Consider the following 25,995-nt stretch of genomic DNA (forward strand, 5'->3'; position numbering starts at 1 on the left):
ATGGTCCACAGGGTTCCTTCTTTGACATACCCCAGAGGTATTTCACCAAGTTGGGTTGCCTGATCGTGGAATTACTTTGGGCTAATAGAAAGAAGAGAGTAAGCATCTCAATGCTCAAGGACACCTGGGAACGCGGTGGGATGGAGATTAGAAACGTAGAACTCTATTATATGGCATCCCACCTTCACCATGCAATACACTGGTTGGGGCGGGGATGATACCTGGGAGAGGGCTCTCTTGCAGGGCACATATGGGGACCACACATTGCCTACCTTGCTCATGAGCGGGACGTAGGTGCCGGAAGAACTACCGTACAATATGCGTCAGTTATGTGGGGTATGGGTACGTGCAGTCACTCTGGTGCTGCGACGTGCCCCATGTGGCAGGGACATGCCACTCTGGGACATTAAACCATTTGCACAAGTTGCAAAGGTTATGTCGGTACAGAAATGGATGGATGTGGGCTGTGAGCTCCTAGGAGATCTGCATCTTGGAGACGCATTTATCACACAGGCAGATGCCATTGACTCCTCTGGGTTGGGACCAGGACAATATTTGCAATACACAAAAATTGCAGCAATGGCGCGTGGTCTGTGGCCTTGCTTCCTGAGGGAGCTGCCTGTCTCGCACACACTGATTATGAGGTTAAACATGGCAGGGGGCAGATGGCTGATTTCCCATCTTTATAGAGCGCTTAGACAGGATCGTCCCAAACATACCCCTAAATTAGAGAAGAGATGGGAAACAGCGCTGGGCGATACAGTCACCGTACTAGAGTGGGAAAAAGTACATGCTGGAGCAAAAGAGGTGAGCGTTAATGCTCGCTTTAAATTAATACAGTATAACTATACACACCAGACGTACTGGACTCCCTAAGTTCTCCACCCAACATATAACCATCGACCAGACAGGTGCACCTGATAAGGTGCCCCAGAGGCTGATTTTTTGCATGTAGTATGGCGATGCCCATTGTTGGCATGTTTTTGGGGAGAGGTAGTTCGAGCTCTTGAACGAGTCACCGGGCGGGAGATTCCATTTACATCCCAGTCCCTACTACTGGGACTATATTACTGGGGATCATACTTGCAACAAGACGTATAGCCATTAGAGGGTTGAATGCAGTCACACCCAAGTATACGGAATGGCTCAGAGACATGGTGGAATGGACAGTGGCCGGAGAGGTACGAATGATGCATGTCGGAAGGGATGAGAAATTGATGGATGTTTTGGCTGCGTGGGCACAGATGCTACAAGACCTACACAAACCACCTGATGTTCCGTCGGGTATCGGGGGAGAGAATGACGTGTGGGCGACTACCCGTCCTACACGTAGTCCTGTATGTGTAACAGAAGAAGATCGGGGTGGCGTGGGCACCGGAGGCACTTCCAGGCAGAAAGCATATGCCATGCTCTAGATGTCGGCTACCATCGGCAGGCATAATGGACCGATAACAGCTCCTTATTGATTAGCACTCACCTGATAATGCACCCTATTGATGTTGGACATGTTAAACGTGTAGGAATTGCAGGGACTAAAATGTAAGAGTAGCATTGTGGGGTGGTGTGGCGGGGGCGAGGGGCACGTTGCACATTCATTGCTGCTGTTGCACTGTTAACCTACTAAAGTTTTCTGACCATATTGGAAAAATCAATGAAAACATTTTTTTTAAAAGCATTTATCAAATAAATACATAAATTATGAAATATTGCATTTAATTTACAAATAAATAAAAATAAAACAAATGTTACTTGTAATGAAAAGGGTGAAGCTTTTCTGAATTCAGGTGAGGCCGCCCATCTCCATACTATATTCTGTTTGATACACATTCACTGCTCCCACGAATCAATCTGAGGATACCAACTTAATTTTAAGCTTCCAATTTCACATTTCTTTACTTTTACAAAATGTTTGACCATTTCTTTACTTTTACAAAATGTTTTACCATTTTGCTGCTGTTTTTATATACACTTCATTAATCTGTTAATACTATTTAATTTTCTAAGAAGCTGCAGACCCCCTGATTATGCATTGCGGACCCCAGGTTAAGAATCGTTGATGTAAAAGAATTAATTATAACATTAACAGTTAAAGAAAGAAACACATGTACAATACTCATGAAATATCTGAGTGATAGATTTGTTCCCCGAAGAAATTTAGACTTCGAAAGATATAATTGTAACATGGCCTGCCAAGCAGAAGAAGAGTCCATTGATTACAATGTAACGAGATTACAAAAATGTATGATTATTCTGTGCATTTGAGAAATTGTAAAGTGAGCAAACAATCAGACTGAGAAGAATTCAAGGATGTAACTCACTATAATTTAGAAAAAAATGTATTAGAGAAGACACGATTTACAGAGTGTTCTACGAAGGGCCTTAACTCAACCAAAGAAAAAACGTGCTGCAAATATGGAAGAATAAAAACAATGAAACAAGTTCTACTGATGTCAAAAAAATCAAAAAAAAAAAAATCAATAAATTGGAAAAAAAAAGTTGAATTTCAAGGGGAAAAATGGTGTTTTCGTTGTGGACTACAATTTACCCGTGTGAATAGCTGTCCAGCTTCAGGATAAGCATGTAAGGAATGTGCAAAGTTAAATCAACAAAACAAACAAGAACTTTTTTTCTGCAGTTTGCATCAAAGTTCATCATGATCACAATAAAAATAAAATATTAAGATAAAATCTGAGATAAAGTAGCTGCAAATACAAATTCATAAAATATCAAATCCATACACAGATCCAGACAAAACCTAATTAGAATGGCCAGAAGTTAAGCTGAATGAGGGGGGCAGGCGGCACAACCTCAGCCCCAAGTGGAGCTGTTTGTGATGTCTGACGCGTGGCCACAGCACCCGGAGACCTCGGAAGCCTCATTGGCTTGTGTCTGATAACTGAACCCTCGGAGCCGCTCTCTGCGCCCTGATTCCGGCAAAGGGCCTGATTCATTTCCTGCTAATACAATGATGTGAGAGACAGAAACATCTAACATGCAGAACTGATTCATTCTGAGCCATCCAAACAAACCCTCCCTGCTCCATCCTCCGCTGTCCGAGGCAGGGATCCTTCCCCAACTGCGGATGCAAAGTCCTCCCAGAGCGGCCTCGAGTCCACCCACAGATGGTCCCGCATCAAACAGGCCTGAAGGAAAGCTGCTGTCGGGGGCCCCGCCGGGCAGCGACGCGCAATTCTAGATTTGTGTTGCTGAAAAGCACTCTTTGTTTCCTCTTTAGATATCGAAGAGGCTTCAGGAGGTACCTCCCATAGACGAGCCAACCTAATATTTCCAGGGGTTCCTTTCACGTGCCTCGACCAAGCAACACCACCGCACTCGGCAAATGTAGCGCCTCGGCTCAGCTAGTTAGTTATGCATTCAGCTCGGACGTTGCCCAGACCCTTCCCCGATACACCACATATAGCAGATCCCAGCGCCTGCTGATTATACCTGCAGCGCTGGGGGGGGGGGGGGTGGGGGGCGAAACTGAGAACCCCTATGCTTCTTTACAACCCCCCCCCGAAGATTGCTCTCGCTCAAGTCTTTGCTTTTCGATGTGATTGTGCCAATTGAAGTTTCAGTAAGGGTAACTCCCAGATAATCAAAAATGTGGGCACGTTCCAGAGGGGACCCTCTAAGCGTGAGGTTTGGGCGAGAGGTACAGCATGGGCTGAAAACCATATATTTTGTTTTAGTGATGTTAATTTCTAGGTCCGAGTGTGTAATCTGTCGAGAAATGTTTGGAGGCTTATGAGGGATTGAGGGATTTGGACAAAAGCCACGTGACATCAGCAAACATCATTGCCGGTACCCTGATGTTTGCTAAGCAGGGTGGTCAGACTTGCGATGATCCACAAAGTCTGCAAGATCATTAATGAAAAGTGTAAAAAGGATGGGGGGGGCAAGGACACAGCCCTGCCTGACCCCCTATTTACTAGAAACAGATTTGTCAGTTCCCCCTTATACCCACATCCGACTTGGGCAAAGATTTACTCATGTAGCCTCATAATCGTTTTCAGCAGATAGGGAGGGACCCCCAGGTCAACCAGGACCTGCCAAGGTTTGGAGCGAAGTACAGGGTTGAATGCCTACTTTAAATTGATGAACACCACAAAAAGGCGCCCCGCCCTAACTGGACGAACTTCTACTACAGCAACTGGAGGCGTAATACCTGCTCAATACTGATGGTTCGCACTCAAAACCAGCTTGCAAGGGGGTTAGTATCTCTGCAGTGGTCATCCACTCCTGAAATCTAGACACAATCTCCCTTGCAAAAAGTTTTTGAGTGCTGTCAATTAGGCTTTTAGGCTCATAAAAGGCCACAAGGTTGCAATCGCCCTTTTAAAAAAATTGACACAATCTTAGCCCCTGCCCACAATGGTGGAGTAGCAGCCCCCTTCATAAAGTCACTGAAAATGAAGGCAACATAGGAACTCCACACCTCTGGCTTGTCCAAGAAGAGATCCCCAGAAACTTTGTCAAGCCCCGGGACTTTATGTCGATTAGTTTTTTGTAAGGCTAGAACAACCTCCTCAATGCTAATAACTAATGAATCCGGATGGTCACCGAGTGTAGGAAGGTAGCCTCTTTCTAGCCTTGTTACCCCCACTTTTGGCCTGTTTGTGAGTATATGTCAGGGTGTTTTTACTGTCTCACTGGGATCCTGCTAGCCAGGGCCCAGTGCTCATAGTGGAAACCCTATGTTGTCAGTATGTTTGATATGTGTCACTGGGATCCTGCTAGCCAGGACTCCAGTGCTTATATGTTTGTGGCCTATATGTGTTCCATGTGTGGTGCCTAACTGTATCACTGAGGCTGTGCTAACCAGAACCTCAATGTTTATGCTCTCTCTTAGCTTTAAAATTGTCACTGCAGGCTAGTGACTGATTTTACCAATTCTCATTGGCACACTGGTACCTAAGTACCCAGGGTATTGGGGTTCCAGGAGATCCCTATGGGCTGCAGCATTTATTTTGCCACCCATAGGGAGCTCAGACAATTCTTACACAGGACTGCCACTGCAGCCTGAGTGAAATAACGTCCACGTTATTTCACAGCCATTTTTCACTGCCCACAAGTAACTTATAAGTCACCTATATGTCTAACCCTCACTTGGTGAAGGTTAGGTGCCAAGTTACTTAGTGTGTGGGCACCCTGGCACTAGCCAAGGTGCCCCCACATTGTTCAGGGCAAATTCCCCGGACTTTGTGAGTGCGGGGACACCATTACACGTGTGCACTACACATAGGTCACTACCTATGTGTAGCATCACAATGGTAACTCCGAACATGGCCATGTAACATGTCTAAGATCATGGAATTGGCACCCCAATACCATTCTGGTATTGGAGGGACAATTCCATGATCCCCCGGGTCTCTAGCACAAAACCTGGGTACTGCCAAACTGCCTTTCTGGGGTTTCCACTGCAGCTGCTGCCAACCCCTCAGACAGGTTTCTGCCCTCCTGGGGTCTGGGCAGCCCAGTCCCAGGAAGGCAGAACAAAGGATGTCCTCTGAGAGAGGGTGTTACACCCTCTCCCTTTGGAAATAGGTGTGAAGGGCTGGGGAGGAGTAGCCTCCCCCAGCCTCTGGAAATGCTTTGATGGGCACAGATGGTGCCCATCTCTGCATAAGCCAGTCTACACCGGTTCAGGGATCCCCCAGCCCTGCTCTGGCGCGAAACTGGACAAAGGAAAGGGGAGTGACCACTCCCCTGACCAGTACCTCCCAGGGGAGGTGCCCAGAGATCCTTCAGTGTGTCCCAGACCTCTGCCATCTTGGATTCAGAGGTGTTGGGGCACAATGGACTGCTCTGAGTGACCAGTGCCAGCAGGTGACGTCAGAGACCCCTCCTGATAGGTGCTTACCTCTTTCAGTAGCCAAGCCTCCTTTCTTAGTAGCCAAACCTCCTTTTCTGGCTATTTAGGGTCTCTCCTCTGGGCTATTCCTCAGATAACAAATGCAAGAGCTCACCAGAGTTCCTCTGCACTTTCCTCTTCGATTTCTGCCAAGGATCGACCGCTGACTGCTCCAGGACACCTGCAAAACCGCAACAAAGTAGCAAGACGACTACCAGCAACATTGTAGCACCTCATCCTGCTGGCTTTCTCGACTGTTTCCTGGTGGTGCATGCTCTGAGGGCTGTCTGCCTTCACCCTGCACTGGAAGCCAAGAAGAAATCTCCTGTGGGTCGACGGAATCTTCCCCCTTCTAACTCAGGCACCAAACTTCTGCATCACCAGTCCTCTGGGTCCCCTCTCATCCTGACGAGCATGGTCCCTGGAACACAGGAGCTGGGTCCAAGTGTCTCCCACAGTCCAGTGGCCCTTCTGTGCAAAGTTGGTGGAGGTAAGTCCTTGCCTCCCCACGCCAAACAGCAAACCTGTGTACTGCGTGATTTGCAGCTGCTCCGGCTTCTGTGCACTTTTCCCGGACTTCCTTTGTGCACAGCCTAGCCTGCGTCCCCAGCACTCCGTCCTGCATTGCCCAGCTCGCTGAGTTGGACTCCGATGTCGTGGGACCCTCCTTTGTGACTCTGAGTCGACCGCTATCCTCAGATCTTCTAAGGACCTGTTCCGGTACTTCTGCGGGTGCTGCCTGCTTCTGTGGGGGCTCTCTGAGTGGCTGAGCACCCCCTCTGTCTCCTCCTCCAAGGGGCGACATCCTGGTCCTTCCTGGTCCCCAGCAGCACCCAAAATCCTCAACCGCGACTCTTGCAGCTAGCAAGGCTTGTTTGCAGTATTTCTGCCTGGTAACACTTCTGCAACCTCCAGCACGCCGTGGGACATCTTCCATCCAAAGGAGAAGTTCCTAGCTCTCTTCGTTGTTGCAGAATCTTCAGCTTCTTCCACCCAGAGGCAGCACCTTTGCACTTTCATCTGGGGTTTAGTGGGCTCCTGCCCCCCCCGGACACTTTCGTGACTCTTGGACTTGGTCCCCTTCCTTTACAGGTCCTCAGGTCCAGGAATCCGTCTTCAGTGTTTTGCTGGTGCTTGTGGTTCTTGCAGAATCCCCATATCACGACTATTGTGTCTTTCTGAGGTAGTAGGGAAACTTTACTCCTACTTTCCAGGGTCTTGGGGTGGGGTATTTTGGACACCCTTACTGTTTTCTCACAGTCCCAGTGACCCTCTACAATCTCCCATAGGTCTGGGGTCCGCATTCCACTTTTGGAGTATATGGTTTGTGTTGCCCCATGACCTATGTTTATCTATTGCATCCTATTGTGATTCTACATTGATTCTACATTGTTTGCACTACTTTTCTTCCTGTTACTTACCTGTTTTGGGTTTGTGTACATATAACTTGTGTATATTACTTACTAAGTGAGGGTATTCTCTGAAATATTTTTGGCATATTGTCATAAAAATAAAGTACCTTTATTTTTAGTACTTCTGTGTATTGTGTTTTCTTATGATATTGTGCATATGACACCAGTGGTATAGTAGGAGCTTTGTATGTCTCATAGTTCAGCCTAAGCTGCTTTGCCATGGCTACCTTCTATCAGCCTAAGCTGCTAGAAACACCTCTATTCTACTAATACCGGATAACTGGACGTGGCACAGGGTGTAAGTACCACAAGGTACCCACTATAAGCCAGGCCAGCCTCCTACACCGAGTGGCCCACTTAGGTCAGGAGACAGAGCTGGGGCTCTGATCAACTCTGGAGTGAAATAAAGATTAGAAAAATGGTTGACCCATTCAGACATCAGAATATGGTTTTCAATAGGACAGAAGCCCTCAAGGCTGCCCATCACTAATATATTCCAGAAAGTGTGAGGATCACCTTGCCTTGCGGCTGCTAGCAATCCCTCCCATTTCCTCCTTTCCCACTCTCTCTGCTTCCTGAATGGCTTGTTTATAGGCTCTTCTGGTGTCTTCAACAATCAAACAATCCTGTAACTTGAATGCACAGGATAACACCCTTCTTGCGTCACTGTGCTAGCTTGAGTACCACGTGGGAGGACCTCATCTCTTACCCGCACATCTAGATTCCACTTTAAAAAATCTGTCTCATATTTTGAAACAATTCTGAACCTGGATGATCTAAGAACTGTCCCAGCTCCCCTAGTATATCCACAACTAAATGATAGATTTGCCCAACGGTGCCCTTTGATTGAACAACAAAGCTCCATTGAACCCTGCATCAGTTAGTGGACAAGACAAGCCTTCTATCAAAGGGCTCATTACTGTTTCCCTAACAATGGGGATGGGCATCTTTATCTCAAGGTCCATGGCATTGTGATCCTCGTCCAGCCATGGTAAAACAACCATATCGATTAGATTCATCCACAACCGGACGTCAAGCAAAAAATAATCAATGAAGCTTGTACTCTGCGGCCGATTGTGAAATTGGCATCTTTATCAGAGAATGACGTCCCATTACAGGCTTGCAAACCCAGATTCAGCATGTGGGCATTGTGTTGGATTGCTAAGGGGGAACATTCTTTTTTATAGGAGGGATAGTAAGCTCTGGTATAGACCAGTAGTGGTATTCTTCTGATGTATCCAGCCTAAAATGGACGTCTAGTGTCTCGAACTGATAATTGAGGTCACCCCAACTAGAGTAACCCCTTCACCAGGGAGTGTCGCCAGATGTGCCGACAACAATCTCATTACCTCGACTCTAGTTTGTTCCAGATGCCCTGCAATAAACAGTGTATATGTTACATATAATATTGCTTTGCATGGTGAAACTGATACACAATAAATATGGCAAACCTAGTTTAAATTCCTTAACTTTACACATTTAAGGAGGTTTTGACCCAAGTTATAGCAGCTCCTGAGGATCTGCCGCTCTCACAGGAAGTCACCGCCAGGCAGTAAGTAGCAAACCTGGAGCGACAGAGGGAGGTGGAGGACCAGGTCTCCTGAAAGGAGAAATATCAAAAGCATCTATGAAAGCGCCCCACCCTGGATCAGACAACTTGGACAAGAGCCCTGCCACATTCCAAGAAATAAACTTGAGCGTAGAACTGATGACCCCACACTTGTTGTTGGGGTCGCTAGCATAATGAGGGCCACTCCCTGCCTCATCAAGTCAATCAACATCTGCCAACACATCAAAGCAGTTATGGGTAGGTGATCCAAGAGTTAAGGCAGGCGGGGGACTCAAGGCACGTTGAAGGAGAGCCCCGCACAGTGCCCTGTTACTGACTTTTCGGAATACAGGGGCTTGGCTTGTAAAAATACCCCAGTGGCAATACCGCAATACTCGTGTCAACTTGCTGCTTGCTCATCGACCCAAACAGAAGGCGACAGACTAAGGATATGGACTTAAAGTTAACAATAATACAATTTCCTTCCCTATCCACAGGCCCTGTGCCAACCCACCCTTCTTGCCATCAGAATATTATTAGCCAAATGGGGTGGAGAAATTCCTTTAGCAAACCAGCCAGTTCAGAGTCTTATTGTATAAATCGTCCTAAGATTCCCGTTGGCCCAAGCGCAAAGGTGGTACTCCAGTCAAGATAATTACACCGGGCAGGAGGCAGCTTATTCACAGGTTGTGAAACCAGTTGAACATCTGCTTGCATCCTAGCATGTCCTGGATATAAACCATTTTATCCTCAGCTTGTTTGGTTGATAGTGAGAAGTTGTCCAGGTGGTTGGAGTTCACAATGAGAGGCCCTGACCTTAGGGGGGTGTAATGGGAGCCTGCATGCTCTGAAGCCACCGAACAAGAAGGGTGACTGGTAAGAGCTTTTAGATCTTGTCCTGGCTTTTTCCTGATTTTTGTGCCAGAAGATGTACTTGGGGGCCTGCTCTTCTGATCTCCTAACCTCCTTTGATTCAAGGAGAAGATGGGCAGTGGGGTATAGCCTTGCAGAAACTGGGGACAGTTCGATCCGCATGAAGTCCTTGAACTTGTCTAAACTATCCTCAGTTAAGCTCCCTACCCTGGAAGAAGTAAGAGTCACGCACCTGTTCATCCACTTGTGGGTGGTTAACTTGTGCTGCCACTGGAACTGCAGTAGGACAAGGCTGCATAATCTCTGTTTGGACAGCCACCTCCACAGAACGAGATGTTGTTGCCCTCTTTTGTTGCTTAGCCTGGGCAAGAGGAAGAGGGCTGAGGACTGAGGAAGGGGCAGCTATTCGCTGCACAGCACCCAAAGTTGTTGCAGGAGATAATACGGATGGTTGACCAAACATACTTGGAAGAGGAGCACCTGTACCAGAGGGATCAACATGTCTACCCTTAGAAACCATTGCTTCTGTAGAGCTCTCTGTAAGATCAGTCTCAGTGATGCTGACGGCACGTTGTATCATCTGGTCGACTGAGGTTGATGTGGCAGGAGGTGTAGAAACCCACTTTCCTCTTCCCCATTGTATAATTATGAGGTCACAGAGACCGCATAGGCCACGCAATCTTCAATCCACAAACCACGCTATTGCTGGGAACTGCTACTAGGGGCAGTGAACGTTTAGAGCAATGCCCGTTGGTAAGAGGAAAAGCAAATCATTTTACAAGTGTATGCAAATTTAAACAGGATCAGAAAGAAAATGTTAAAGGTTGGACTAAAACAACAAAATACTATATCAAGCAAGTTAGACAAAGGAAAGCGTGGCCAGTGATTATACAGAGGAAGTTGAGTAAGTAACTACACATGATGAAAATAATTTAAATCAAATTTATCCAATAAAAAGAGAAAACATCCATAAAACACCGCCTGTTAACATAATACTTTGTTCTAAAAAAGATCTCTTTCTCCTTGATAGCAGCGCAACATGGAACACTATGAGGTCCACTGAGTGTCATAAAATACAAGAAAGGCCAGCATTAACTCCTTCAAATGTTAAAGTTTTTCATTGAGGAGCTAAACTTCCTGTTGCTTGTTTAGGAACATTTGAAGAAAAATTTAAATATGAAAACATATCTAGTAATGAAGAAATACATATTCTCAAAGGAGATGTACCTGGGCCATGCCACATCCCAACTAATGAAACTGATAGCAATGACCTGCACTGATACCACACGGCACTGTATGGTAAAGGAAACCCCAGAATTATTTAAAGGATTAGGAAAATTAAAAGATAAAACAATTACAGTACATATTAATGAAGCATTAAGGCCTGTTGTGCAGATGCACAGAGGAATTCCAATCCATTTACTGTAAAGGTACAATAATAAATAAACTTGCAAATATCACAAGACATTATCGAACCTTCTACTAGACCAACCCCATGGGTATCCCCCATAGTAATAGATCCAAATAAAAACATACACATTAGGATCTGTGTAGACATGTGAGTACCTAACCCAGCAATTGAAAGAGAGAGACGTTCTGGCCCACATTTAAATTACATGATTAGTAATCTCAGTGGAGCTACTTTGTTTTCAAAACTCTATTTATATAAGAAATATCACTAGCTGGATGAACAATCAAGATATATAACGTTTTTTGTACATCTTGGGCTGCTTTGTCACAAAAGACTACATTTTGGCATATGTTCAGCTGCAGAAATGTTCCTAGAAATTATAAAAATGTTATAAGGCCAGTAACAAAATTCCATGATCTATTGTGTTGACATTGTAGGTTTTGGAAAAACAGAAAATGAACATGATCAAGCCTTACATGATATGTGTCAACAAAAAGAGCTGCTCTCATCTTAAATGTAGAAAAATGTGAGATGAACAAATATGAACTACTGTTTTATGGTCATCATTTTTTAAAAGTAGGAATGAAACCACTTATTTTAGAAGTTGTATCTTTGAACTCCATTAGCAATCGTATGGATGCATCTGAGCTACATTCTTTTTTTAGGAAGGGCAAGTTAATGTTCAAAATATATTAAAGCACATGTCACTGTTAGACCTATCAGCCTTTGACTTGGTTTCCCCTGTCTTTTGGCTTCTGACCTCCAGTTTTTGATCTGTGCTAAATTTAATTGTTGCTGGCTTTAGGGCTCTGGGCACTTTACCACTGTTGACCAGTGCTAAAGTGCAAGTGCTCTCTTTATAAATGATATTGGTGATTAGTTTATCCATGATTGACATATCTTATTTACTAGTAAGTCCCTAGTATAGTGCATCAAGTGTGCCCAGGGCCTGTAAATCAAATGCTGTTAGCGGGCCTGCAACACTGATTGTGCCACTCATATGAGTAGCCCTGCAAACATGTCTCAGGCCTGACACTACAGTGTCTTTGTGGGCAGTTCAAACTGCCATTTTGACCTGGCAAGTGCACCCACTTGCCAGGCCCAAACCTTCCCTTTTACTACATGTAAGTCACCCCTAAAGTAGGCCCAAGGCAGCCCCATGGGCAGGGTGCAGTGCAGGACATGTACTGGTGTGATTTACATGTCCTGATAGTAAAATACTTCTAAATTCGTTTTTCACTATTGCAAGGACTATCTCTTCCATAGAGTAACATGGGGATTGCCTTGAAATTTCTTTCAAGTGTAATTTCCCATTGGGGGCAGATAGAGATAAGGAGTTTGGGGTCTCTGAAGTCACAATGTAAAAATATAACATTTGATGAAATTGGTTTTTTAATTGTAAATGTGAAAATGCCACTTTTAGAAATTGGGCACTTTCTTGCTTAACCATTCTATGCCTCTGCCTGTCTGTGGAATACATGTCTGGGTCAGGATGACAGTTGGGCTCTTTGGTGAATTTACTCACACAATGGAGCTGAGGTGTGCCCTGCATATGCTGATAAGTCTTCCTGCACTAGAGTGGTGGGAGGAGCTGACACTTGCACCTGAATAGGGCTGTGCCTCTCCTTACACAAAGCAGTCTCCAACCCCCTGGAGTATGTCTGGGGCTAGGGCAGGAATGGAAGGGTCTTGTGCATTACAAAGACTTTCCCTTGAAGTTTGCCTACTTCAAAGGTAGAAATGGGTATAAGTACTGGACCTCTGACTCCTCAAAGTTAGAATCCTTCTGGACTGAGGACATTCTGCCAGGAAGAAGAGTTGGGTGCTCTAGTAGAGACTTCCTCTCTGCCTGTTGCTTTGCTGTACTAGCCTGCTGCTCTGTCCTGGGAGTGCAAGGACTGGACTTTGCTTTCTACATCTTGCTTCTAAAGGTTCTCCAAAGACTTGGAGTGAGCTTGCCTCCTGTTGATATGTCTCAGGGACATCAAAGACTTCATCTACTAGCACCTGTGTTCTCTTGCTGAGAGTCCTGATTTGCCAAATGGCGCCAGATTCAGTTAATGGGCCCATGGAAGTGAGTTCTGGTATAACCAAGAAGAAATAAGCACATCAACTCCAGAGCGACTTTGGAACAGATGCTGCTGTCTGACTTTGGGCCGCTGCCTGCACCGGAGCCGTGTCCCCCATTGAGTGCAACAACAGTGACCGGTGACTCAGGCCAGGCACCGCTGCACCACCTCCGAAGTCCCGCCACAGTATGAGTCTCGAGTCACCGACATCTGTGACACCGGACTCCGACTCCATCGCAGCACCTTTGGCCCCTTGGTGTGATTGCGTCACCACGAAGTTGATGCCTTGTGTCTTGATCTGCTGTATTCATCGACCCCACCTTGTCATAAGGAACCAACCCTTCGCCACCAGAGCTGCATCACCTCCCCTGCAACTGTAAGGAAACAAGGCCTCTCCTCCCCTGCCCAGCAGTAAGGAACCAACGCCTCATCTCCCAGGGAGCAGTAAGGAACCAATGTCGCACCGGGTCAGCAACGCCTGACCTGCCCGACTCCAGGCAATGTCTTTGTTTCCTTGTTTTCTACGGTACTGTACCTGGGGTCTGTGCGACTCCATGACCGGCTCACACTCCCTCGTGAGTGGTGTCGAACTGTTGGCAATGACTCAGTTAAGACATCGTGATAGCCCCAGTTCGAGCTATTGTGTTTCTAAGCGCTATGCTAAGACTTCATCTTTGGAAATTTGTATCTTTACTTGTGTATATTGGATTTTTATTGTTTTAGGCTTGTTTTACTCAGATAAATATTGGATATTTTTCTAAACTAGCATGGAGTACTTTTGTGATGTTTTCACTGTGTTACTGTGTGTGTGTGTGTGTGTGTGTACAAATACTTTACACATTGCCTCTGAGATAAGCCTGACTGCTCATGCTAAGCTACCGAAGGGGTGAGCAGGGGTTATCTTAGCTGTGAGACTCCATTACCCTGACACGAGTGAGGGTCCCTACTTGGACAGGCTGCAAACCACTCCCTAATAGAGGCTCCATTTCTAACAGCTACCATCAGTGCTTCACTTAGAGAATGCAGTAAAAAAGGAAGAACATTCAAGTGTGATGAATTTTGTGAACATACATTTACCAAAATCAAAGAAGACCTATCTTCAGCAGCTAACTCTAAAATATTTTGTTCCAGAACTATGTACTGAGTTAATAGTGGATGCTAGTCCTCTAGGGCCAGGTGCTGTTCTTGTGCAGCACAAGGTAGGAAGAGAAACTCCTCAGTATGACATTGAAAAGAAATATTATCAACCTGAAATTAAAGTTTAGCTGTAGTATGGCCATATGAATTGTATCACAATTTCTTATATGGTAAATGTTTTGTTATCATATTGGATCATCAAACATGAATCACTATATTCGGAAACCAAAAAGAAAAAATGCCCCTTTTATTATGAGATGAGGGGTGAGATTAATGGGCTACAATTCTAAAGTTGTTCAAAAACCCGAAGGGGAGCATAATCCAGAAGATTATTTGTTTAGACATCCCCTTGGTATTCAAATCAAACAAGAGTCAGAAGGTGAAAAATATGTGTGCTTCATCTATGCTTCGTAATTAAACCAACAATAGCTGAAACAGTTTCAGACAAGAATCTAATTGATGCATCATTAGAGGACGAAATGATTCAAGGAATAAAAAAATAACTTTGAATGAACGATAACATAAGTAAAGAATATACATGCAGAGCTAAGTGTGGCTTCATCAGGTATTCTTTTAAGAGGTAATACGTTGATTATCCCACTGAGTTTACTAAGGTATGTTGTTAATTAGCTCATGCGAGTCATAGAGGAATATCACCATCAAATAACTTTTGTAAGAGAGAAAATGTGGTTTCCAAGGTCAGGCAGTGGTAAAACATCCTTTATGTCAATGCACTGTGAAAGAGAAGAACACAGAGGACTTGCTTATGTCTAAATTACTGGATGCCGTAGGGGCCAAATTGGCAGCAGGTTTTAATCGCCCTTTAGATTCTGGACACTACGTATTTGTCATAATTGATGAATATTTGTGTTTACCAGTTGAGAAAGTAGTATTATCAACTTCAGCAGGCATCCCGCATTGGATGATATTTTTTCTACTTGAGGCATACCAGGTGTATTTGAAACAGATAATGGACCACACTTTAGTGGAAATAAAGTTATAAAGTTTTATGAATTATATGACAGAAATACTTAGGCAAATATTACCACTATGGCCACAAACAAATGGAATGGTGGAGAGCTTGATAGGCACAAAAAAGACCGCTATACAAAGAGCAAAATGATCTCCGATATCTATAAGTCAAGCATATATCAAGTTTGGCAGACAACAACATTTGGGAAGATATGTGATCCCTAAAATGGACCCGAGAGGAATGTGATTAATCAATTAGAAGGACAAATTTATTAATCAGATTCCCCATGATCCATTTCAGGGATCGCACACGTCATGACTACGTGACCATGTGGTGGAATCTTGATACACATCCTGACTGCCAGGTGTTGGGAAGTCTTAAACTGTTCATGGAAGATGAGGCATCGGTCACCATACAGTTAAGGGCAAAACAGGGTAAAACGATCATTAGCAAAGAATTGATTTGGTTTGATGCTTATTGGACACTCAGATTTGTAGGTAGATATTGCCTTTATCGTGGTGAGATCTGCAGCCTCTGTAAAATTCAACCACTATATGGGAGGATGTATGCAACGCATGGGAGTGTTTAACAGGATCGTTTAGCAAAACTGATGTTAAAGGTAACTTATTTCATCAAGCTTTTTCTTAGGAGCCACTTTAGGGTAATGAGAATCAGTCTTATATGGTCAAAAGAGCAAGTTCCATAGATCAGACACACTGCCCTTTGTTGTGCGGCTTTAGGGTGTCATATGTGTTTTACAAGGCCTGTTAAGAGAGTATTGCCATAGTCTAAATTAGAGATGAACAGGATCTGTTACAATGAGGGTAGATATGTTTCTGTAAGCAGGCTTTTTATTTTCCACATAGAATTTAAAATTGAGTTCTTTCAACCAGTGTTGTCATGTACAGGTCCAGTTATAGTCTCCTGCTCAGAGTAAAACGCAGAGCATTAGCACTAGTGACCACAGATTGGGATTTCTGAATGGGGAAAAGTTGAGTTGCGAAAAGAGCAATAAGAACTCTGGCACTAGCTTGGAGTTTTCAGATGGGCCACCGCCCACCAGGATGGTGAGGTCATTGCCAGCTGCCATATTCAGAGGTCTCGCTGGCCTGTGCCTTCCAACTCCTCTGAAGATTCTAAAACATTGCTGTGCAGCCGACGTGTGACAATGTGGTAGCTCAGCAAACTTTTCTGTTTTATAAAAACAAATTCCCAAAGCAGGAGTCTGTTTTTGTAGACCAAATTCTAATGGCCCTAACACCAGGGAAGTTTTCTCCAAGGGCGTAGAGGTAATTGTCTTGTTTTTTCTATTCAAGACTGCCAGGATTTCTGTAGTGGTCCTAAACAGAAAAAAATAGACCGCACCATCCTCTCTTAGTAGGGCAAGCAGTCTGATGGACTTACACTGTCCGTCGGGTCATCCATATAAGGTGTCCACTGGCAGAAACATGGCTCTGAATTGAGTGGGCAGACTGTCAATTGGAAAGACAGAATGCTCCGCCTTGTATCGGAGTACTCTGTCCACCAAACTTACCCCCTCAGTCTTCTGTGGTTGACTTTAAGGTATTGATGGGATATCCAACTCTGTTAGGTGCATTTTCCACATTGTGGGTGCAGGATACAGAGATCAGTGGCCATCTGTGATCCTTTCAGAAAGTAATTGCTTGGAGGCATTTTTTGTTGAGTAGAAGTTTAATGTGGGGATACAAGTGTGGTCTCGACTTGCCAAATCAAAGAGGTTTTGAAGTATTGTGAGTTTGGGCTTTGAGAGGCTCTATATTTCTTTTTAATTTTTATTCCTAGCTGTTTGTCAATCTCTAAAACTGCTATTGGATGGGGGTTGCAAACAACCACCAGCTAAATATACTGAACACATCTTCATTGTAAGATCATCATGCCAGTTTGAGAGATGCACATCTAAAATGTAAGGTGTGAGAGGCATGCATTATATCTCATCTCTTTTCCCCATCTCCTTTTACAGGCGGAGAGTGAGGCGCTGAAAGACACTCCGGAGACTCCCAGGGTGCGCATCCTAAAGGCCGGCACGCTGCCGAAACTTGTTCATCATCTCCTTGAGGCCTTCACCATGGGGGACACTTCCTATGTCCCAGCCTTTCTGGCCACCTTCAGGGTCTTCACCAGTGTGGAGACTGTCTTGAAGCTCCTCCTGGACAAGTGAGTGTATGCAGGACCTCTGCTCTAGGACAGTGTCCCGTTTGTCCTGATTTATAAAGGTCACATGCGGATTCTTTGAGTCCAAATATGTAAACGCTACCTTTGTTGGAGAAAAGGGTATTGGCAGGTGTCTCTCAATCTGCCCCTGCTGAGTGTGAGAAGCTGGACAAACCAGCTAGTGTACACAGAGCCCTGACCCAGACCCTGGAATCAGTATGCACACACATTGATTGTTGTATTTGCTATGTAATTTATTATACAGTATTTGTCTACAGTCCATATGCATTAGAATGATGCTTAGCATTACAGACATCCCAGCCATAACTGCACAAATGAAGGCAAAGGTTAAACATGGCTCAGTCATATTTCATCACATACAGGTGTAGTTGCTCCTGTACATATGAATGTATGTAAAAACTGGATAGGTGAATGTATGTAGGCAATGGACAGGTGAATGTATGCAAGCACTGGACAGGTGCATGTATGCAAGCACTCTGCTCCTGGACAGGTGAATGTATGCAAGCACCCTGTCCCTGGACATGTGAATGTATGCAAGCACCCTGTCCCTGGACATGTGAATGCATGCAAGCAGTCTTCTCCTGGTCAGGTGAATGTATGCAAGCACAGGACAGGTGAACGTATGCAAGCACTCTGCTCCTGGACAGGTGAATGTGTGCAAGCACTGGACAGGTGAATGTATGCAACCACTCTGCTCCTGGACAGGTGAATGTGTGCAAGCACTGGACAGGTGAATGTGTGCAAGCACTCTGCTCCTGGACAGGTGAATGTATGCAAGCACTCTGCTTCTGGACAGGTGAATGTATGCAAGCACTCTGCTCCTGGACAGGTGAATGTATGCAACCACTCTGCTCCTGGACAGGTGAATGTGTGCAAGCACTGGACAGGTGAATGTGTGCAAGCACTCTGCTCCTGGACAGGTGAATGTATGCAAGCACTCTGCCCTTGGACAGGTGAATGTATGCAAGCACCCTGTCCCTGGACATGTGAATGCATGCAAGCACTCTGCTCCTGGACAGGTGGATGTATGCAAGCACAGGACAGGTGAATGTATGCAAGCACTCTGCTCCTGGACAGGTGAATGTATGCAAGCACTGGACAGGTGAATGTATGCAAGCACTCTGCTCCTGGACAGGTGAATGTATGCAAGCACCCTGTCCCTGGACATGTGAATGAATGCAAGCACTTTGCTCCTGGACGGGTGAATGTATGCAAGCACTTTGCTCCTGGACGGGTGAATGTATGCAAGCACTCTGTACCTGGACAGGTGAATGTATGCAAGCACAGGACAGGTGAACGTATGCAAGCACTCTGCCCTTGGACAGGTGAATGTATGCAAGTACCCTGTCCCTGGACATGTGAATGCATGCAAGCGCTCTGCTCCTGGACAGGTGAATTCATGCAAGCATTCTGCCCCTGGACAGAAGAATGTATGCAAGCACTGGACAAGTGAATGTATTCAAGCACAGTGTCCCTGGACATGTGAAGGTACTCAAGCACTCTGCTCCTGGACAGGTGAATGTATGCAAGCACTCTGCTTCTGGACAGGTGAATGTATGCAAGCACTCTGTCCCTGGACAGGTGAATGTATGCAAGCACTCTGCTCCTGGACAGGTGAATGTATGCAAGCACTCTGTCCCTGGACAGGTGAATGTGTGCAAGCACTCTGCTCCTGGACAGGTGAATGTATGCAAGCACTCTGCCCCTGGACAGGTGAATGTGTGCAAGCACTCTGCTCCTGGACAGGTGAATGTATGCAAGCACTCTGCTCCTGGACAGGTGAATGTATGCAAGCACTCTGCTCCTGGACAGGTGAATGTATGCAAGCACTCTGCTTCTGGACATGTGAATGTATGCAAGCACTGGACAGGTGAATGTATGCAAGCACTCTGCTTCTGGACATGTGAATGTATGCAAGCACTGGACAGGTGAATGTATGCAAGCACTCTGCTTCTGGACAGGTGAATGTATGCAAGCACTCTGCTTCTGGACAGGTGAATGTATGCAAGCACTCTGTCCCTGGACAGGTGAATGTATGCACAGACTCCGCTGCTGGACTGGTGAATGTATGCAAGCACTCTGCTTCTGGACAGGTGAATGTATGCTAGCACAGGACAGGTGAATGTATGCAAGCACTCTGTCCCTGGACAGGTGAATGTATGCAAGCACTCTGCTCCTGGGCAGGTGAATGTACACAAGCACCCTGTCCCTGGACATGTGAATGTATGCAAGCACTTTGCTTCTGGACGGGTGAATGTATGCAAGCACAGGACAGGTGAACGTATGCAAGCACTCTGCTCCTGGACAGGTGAATGTGTGCAAGCACTGGACAGGTGAATGTGTGCAACCACTCTGCTCCTGGACAGGTGAATGTATGCAAGCACTCTGCTTCTGGACAGGTGAATGTATGCTAGCACAGGACAGGTGAATGTATGTAAGCACTCTGTCCCTGGACAGGTGAATGTATGCAAGCACTCTGCTTCTGGACAGGTGAATGTATGCAAGCACTCTGTCCCTGGACAGGTGAATGTATGCAAGCACTCTGCTCCTGGACAGGTGAATGTATGCAAGCACTCTGCTTCTGGACAGGTGAATGTATGCAAGCACTCTGCCCCTGGACAGGTGAATGTATGCAAGCACTCTGCTTCTGGACAGGTGAATGTATGCAAGCACTGGTCAGGTGAATGTATGCAAGCACTCTGTCCCTGGACAGGTGAATGTGTGCAAGTACTCTGCTCCTGGACAGGTGAATGTATGCTAGCACAGGACAGGTGAATGTATGCAAGCACTCTGCTCCTGGACAGGTGAATGTATGCAAGCACTCTGCTTCTGGACAGGTGAATGTGTGCAAGCACTCTGTCCCTGGACAGGTGAATGTATGCACAGACTCTGCTCCTGGACAGGTGAATCTATGCACAGATTCTGCTCCTGGACAGGTAAATGTATGCATGCAGTCTGCCCTTGGACAGATAAGTGTGATGTGGCCTCTCACGCAGCAGGAGAGTGTAAGGCGGTCTTCCACAAAACGAGTGAGGGTAAAACAGTTTCATGCTGATGAAGTGTTAAGTATAGGTGGCTTTCACTGGGGCAGGTGAGAATGACAAAGCCTATAGAAAAATGTGTGGCAGAGCCTACCATAAGGCATGTAACAGAGAGACGGACACCAGCAAGGCAGCCAAGTTGGAGACACCTCTCAAGTGGCAGATGAGAGTAAGACAGATCTCTGGTGATGGACATGTGAGTATAAGGAACCCTCCAGCAGGGCAGGTGAGTGTGAGACATGCGCCCTTGAGTGTGAGATGACCTCAAGGTAGGCAAGTGTGTCTCCTGCAGGGCCAGTGAGACTGAGAGAGGCTATCGCAATGATACAGCATGTGAATCTACAGCACTACATGCCACGTACAGATGGTTACAGGGTAAGCACACACCGTTATTTTGGGGTAGAAATATATTATAGAGAGTAAAGGGAGGCGCCCTTTACTCGTATGGGCATGAATATTTCAAGCTGTAGTATACAGTTGTGTTTGATTGCAAACCAAACCCGTAACTTAGGGAGAAATATGTGCACATTTTGTAGTCCGACCATAGCAGGACCTCATTTACTGCTGACATGCAGGGGTAATGCAGGGTGTAAATTTACAATAGCAATATTTCTGATTGCTGTACAAAGCCTGTATTTGAATCAAGCAGTAGAATGCTAATGATTGCTAAGTTGCTCGATTAGAGTAATTTCCACTCCTACAGCTACCGTGCCATTTTTGTTAAAAATTAGTTTCTTGTGGTCTTGGTTTTACACTGGGCTCCGATGTGGGCTTTAGAATTTCCTTCTGTTAAACAATATTGATTACTTCCTCTCCTGCTGATGGGGCAGGAGGCAATACTCGTCGGTTGTCTCCAGTAGATTCTGGTAGGGAACATCCAGGACTTCATCATCCTCTTGAATTTTAGGTGACAACTGATGACTCGTATCCTTGCTGGAAGTGAGATCTATAATTTAGTGGATTAAAGGTTTGTGGCACCAATTAATATTTTTCTTGAAGGTGGTATGATTAATTGGGCTGCCAGTCTGGAATGCATTTTCCTTTCTTCAGAGCATCTGCTAGGCTTCATCTGTAGAATAAATGTCCCCTTCCCATTTATTGCTTTATGTGTAATGAAGAGTATTTCGATGCTCGATCTTCTAGTGAGAAGGCACGGTAAGGGCCGTCAACACAGGGCAGATGTGGTCTCATAAACTGATGTGTAGGGTTCTCTTGAGGCTGCATTCCGGATCCTACGGCAGGATCTCGTAATGGAAGTTGATAATCTCAGTACAAGCCATTTGCAAAATCCATGTTTAAAATGGCGAGGGAATTAGGGCCTGATATAGAACTCGGCTGACGGGTTACTTCTCCGTCACAACGGTGACAGATATCCCGGCCGCGGAAATCTAAATCCCATTATATGTAATGGGATTTAGATTGCGGCGGACGGGGTCTGTCACCATTGTGACAGGGCAACCCGACCGCCAAGTTCTAGATCACGCCCTTAGTTACCTGGATCTTCTGAGGGAATGCAAGATGCAGAAAACTACACAGTAGTACCTCCAGTGTATGCCAGATAGGAGTTTTTTACTTGGTTAACTTGAGGGTTCAAAGTGAGGGCTGAAAGTTGTTGGTGGGTCTCCTAATTCTTAGAGCCCGGTTGTCATTGGATCATAGTAATCCCAGTCCTTTTAAAATCTTCGATGTCTCAAGTTTAAGGTGTTTTTGAATGTGTTACTTTTAAGGTGGTTCTGTATCATCCGCTGTTCAACAGATCTGAGGCACTCACCTAGCACAGAAACTTTAATTTTTCTAATTTAAGGAAAATCCGAGTATCATCAGGGCAGTTGTAGCAGGTGAGGTGAAAGGATTTGATGAGTTCTGGCACTGGACGGATGTACACGTTGAAAAGTAGTGGTGAGATGATCAACTCTTGAGGCGCGCTTGCCTTGATTCTGAATAGTGTAGAGGTGAAAGGAGATATGGGCCTGATGCTTGATGTACCCATAATGTAGGAGTCACCCCATCCAGGATATTACCTTCAAGGAATGTTTCTTTTAGAGTACGTAGTAGTGTTTCATGATACACTGTATCGAATGAGGCCAATAGGTTGAGTGGTAGTACGGCTGCTACCCTGTTTCTAACCACTTTATTTTTTAGGTCATTCCACATGGAGATCAGTGCAGAGCTGCTTCCTCCCTGCGGAAGGAAGGCTGTTTGTTGGTCAGATAGTAGTAACTTCCATTTCTGGAAGTTTGAGACTCTGGGAGAAAACTCCCTTGGATTAGGACATTTGAGATTGGTCTGTAGTTGTGTGGGTCTGTTAGGTCGAGGTTATTTTTCTTAACGAGTGGTTGTGTACAGGGCCTCGAGTTCTTGTAGAAGACTGCTTTTGTTCAATGTTGGAATTGCAACCGACCTTGGTCCTATTTTCGTGAAAACTTGTAAAGGGGGAGGGGGCGGTGGTAAGGGTCTGATGGTCGGCCAGAATGTCCACTGGTTTTTACCAGCTCATGGAATTCTCACCTGTAAGATGTGTTTAGAGTAGGGGTCTGTCTCTTTAGAGTGTTCTCTTATCCTGATGCTCATGGTGGGAGCTGGGTACGTAACCTCCCGGGTCTTCACCAGTAGGCATGGTGTCTTGTAGCTCCTCCCGGATGTAACATGTTGTTTCGAGGCGGGTGACTGTGATCCACTCTCCCATGGGAAATAGATGTGCAGGGCCTCTCATGGGCAGTTGAGTATGGGACAGTATCCCACATGCATGCGAATGAACAAAATGTCCTGATCCTGACTCTGGGGTGTGTGAGTTGAAACCTTAGTGAAGGTGAAAGTGAGGCAGGCTTTTAAAGCCGACTCAAGGAAAGTCAGACTAGCCTTGGCGGAATAGGAGAGTGTGAGGCTGCCTTCTGTTGTGGGACAGAAGGAAGGTGTGAAACCGCTCTACTGCATTGGTCTTGCGACTACACTCCAGTGGGACAAGGTGTGTGAGACTGCTCTTGCTTGTAGCACTGTGGGTTGATTCCCTTCCTCTGGGACAAGCAGGACACCACACTACAGCTGGGCTTGAGTTTGCCATCTTGCATACCAGGAGCTAAGGGACAGGTGAGTTGGAGACAGCCTCCTTGCTGGGTAGGTGAGTGCTCTCAAAACATGGGAAAGCCTGGATATATAGACATTTGCAGGGTGATCTCAGTTAGAGAATACTGACCCTCTCTTCCCTTTGCAGGTTGGAAGCCTTCGAGGCCACCAGGAGCATGAAGTCCAGAGGGCGAGAGAGTCCCTTGGAGCTGCATACGTGAGTGGAAGGGTAATGGAGGGAGGGAATGTGTAGTGGGTAGAGGGAGTGGGGATAGCATCTTGGAGTTACACACAAGGTCTGAGTGAGAAGGAGTTTACACAAGGCATGCCGTAATGATGCGAGGTGTGTGGAGTCCGCATGAGCTGCACACATCTTCCCCGCTTCTGCTAAGTGCTTCCATAGTTCCTTTCTCCACCTATCTTCCACATGCCCATCAAAGCCCCAACATATTGGTCTTTTTAAGATATTGCCATCTTCTGCTTATTCTGAAGCTTTTGTTTGAACTAGCCCACCTCTTGTCAGTCTGTCCCACTGCCTCTGGCTTATGCTAAAGTTGCCTCTCACATACATCCTTGTGGTCTGTCCCACATGCTGCAGTCTCCTTCTGACACTGGTATTCACAAACCTCTTCTTACGTCATTCCTGTATGGTCTACAGCTACCCCTTCCTAGACCTCTGTTCTGTCTGGCCCAACCTCCTGCTTGTGCTGCCATCTTTTTCTTTTTTGCTGACACTGGCATTTAGGCATCTTGTGCATATCTCCCATTAGCTGCTGTTTATTGCTTGTGCTGACCCTGCCCCTCACCAGCTCCATCTTCTTCCACTTTCTCAGGGCTGCATCCTCCGTCTTCTGCTCTTGGATGGACTGGTACCCTGAAGACTTTTGTGGCTCCTTGGACCCCGCTCTTCTGGAACGCTTCTCTGCCTACCTTACAAGGGAGTTCGGAGAGGGCTCTGGGCCTGGCCGGCGAAGGGACTCCCTCCTGCAGATGTTGGAGAAGCTGCGGAGCATGGATGGTGGTAAGAATGCTGGAACAGGCCTAGGTCCTTTGCTTCTGTAATGCAAGCCTATTTAAAGGTGGTCACCCAGCAAACAACTAGAAAACTGGATGTTTAAACTCCAATGCATCATCCACTGGGTGATTGAAATCCACAGAAGCAAAGGACCGCCCAGGGATATTCAGAAATCGCTTTAAAAAAGGAGTAGAGTTCAGTGTGTTCTACCAGGCGGTCAACCAAGGCAAGCCAGTTCTGCCACCCAGCTACCCACACCTTCAGTATGGTTGTGGTAGGTTTCCAATCAGCACACAGGTGATATTTGTGACCAAAGGCCTGGGAACTTCATCTGCCTTTTACTTTCAGCTGCTTTACAAATTTCTCAAATGCTTTGCTCCCAGTTTATGCCCTGTAGGCGCCCTGAGCCCATACAAAACTCCTACAAGTCTGCAGGTGAGGTCTGGCTTGCACCAACAGATTCTTTAAGTGGCACAGAAAGGGACAATGTACGGTTTGTATACTTCAGATGTCAAATTCTGAGGTTATTATTTGTTGTCATATGAATGGTGTACTATAAAAAGTGATTCTTCCACACTTTTGTGATCTGTGCCAATATTACATAATGGATTGTACAGACCAAATTCCTGAGGGCAATCCACACATTTTTGGCATTGTTAGGTTTAGGAAGTTGGCTCTGCATATACTATTTCAAAGTAAGAAATAGTGTGCACAGAGTCCAAGGGTTCCCCTTAGAGGTAAGATAGTGGCAAAAAGAGATAATTCTAATGCTCTATTTTGTGGTAGTGTGGTCGAGCAGTAGGCTTATCAGAGGGTAGTGTTAAGCATTTGTTGTACACACACAGGCAATAAATTAGGAACACACACTCAAAGACTTACTCCAGGCCAATAGGTTTTATATAGAAACATATATGTTCGATGGCATCTGTCGCTGTAGATACGCATGTTTTGCATAGCTCCCCATCTGGTGTTGGGTCAGAGTGTTACAAGTTGTTTTTCTTCGAAGAAGTCTTTCGAGTCACGGGACCGAGTGACTCCTCCTTTTGTCTCCATTGCGCATGGGCGTCGACTCCATCTTCGATTGTTTTTTTTACGCCATCGGGTTCGGACGTGTTCCTGTCGCTCCGAGTTTCGGAACGGAAAAACAGCTAAATTTCGGAAGATTTTCGTCGGTATTGTTGCGTTCGGGATCGGCATAGTTAGAATCAACACCGCATCGAAGATCGAAGAGCTCAGGAGCCCTTCGGGGTAGTTTTCGATCCCCCGTCGGGGCCTGCTCGGCCCGACCGCGTGTAGAAGAACGCCGATGGAACGGACCCCGTTCCGTTTCTGTCCCAAATGCCACAAAAAATACCCCTATTCAGACCAACACTTGGTCTGTAACCTGTGCCTGTCACCTGAGCAC

At 45.7% G+C, this 25,995-nt stretch overlaps 1 protein-coding gene across 6 annotated transcripts in view; it reads left to right on the top strand.

Moving 5' to 3' along the window:
• Positions 1 to 25,995, top strand: part of RGL2 (ral guanine nucleotide dissociation stimulator like 2) — a 240,029-nt gene that overhangs the window by 141,388 nt on the left and 72,646 nt on the right. For all 6 annotated transcript variants that reach the window (XM_069241871.1, XM_069241872.1, XM_069241876.1 and 3 more), the window contains 3 exons: positions 17,260 to 17,453; positions 23,724 to 23,792; positions 24,409 to 24,596. In XM_069241871.1, the coding sequence (XP_069097972.1) occupies positions 17,260 to 17,453; positions 23,724 to 23,792; positions 24,409 to 24,596 (451 nt within the window). The remainder of the gene's footprint in view (positions 1 to 17,259; positions 17,454 to 23,723; positions 23,793 to 24,408; positions 24,597 to 25,995) is intronic.

The sequence above is a fragment of the Pleurodeles waltl genome, chromosome 6, assembly GCF_031143425.1.
Source record: "Pleurodeles waltl isolate 20211129_DDA chromosome 6, aPleWal1.hap1.20221129, whole genome shotgun sequence".
Classification (NCBI taxonomy): domain Eukaryota; kingdom Metazoa; phylum Chordata; class Amphibia; order Caudata; family Salamandridae; genus Pleurodeles; species Pleurodeles waltl.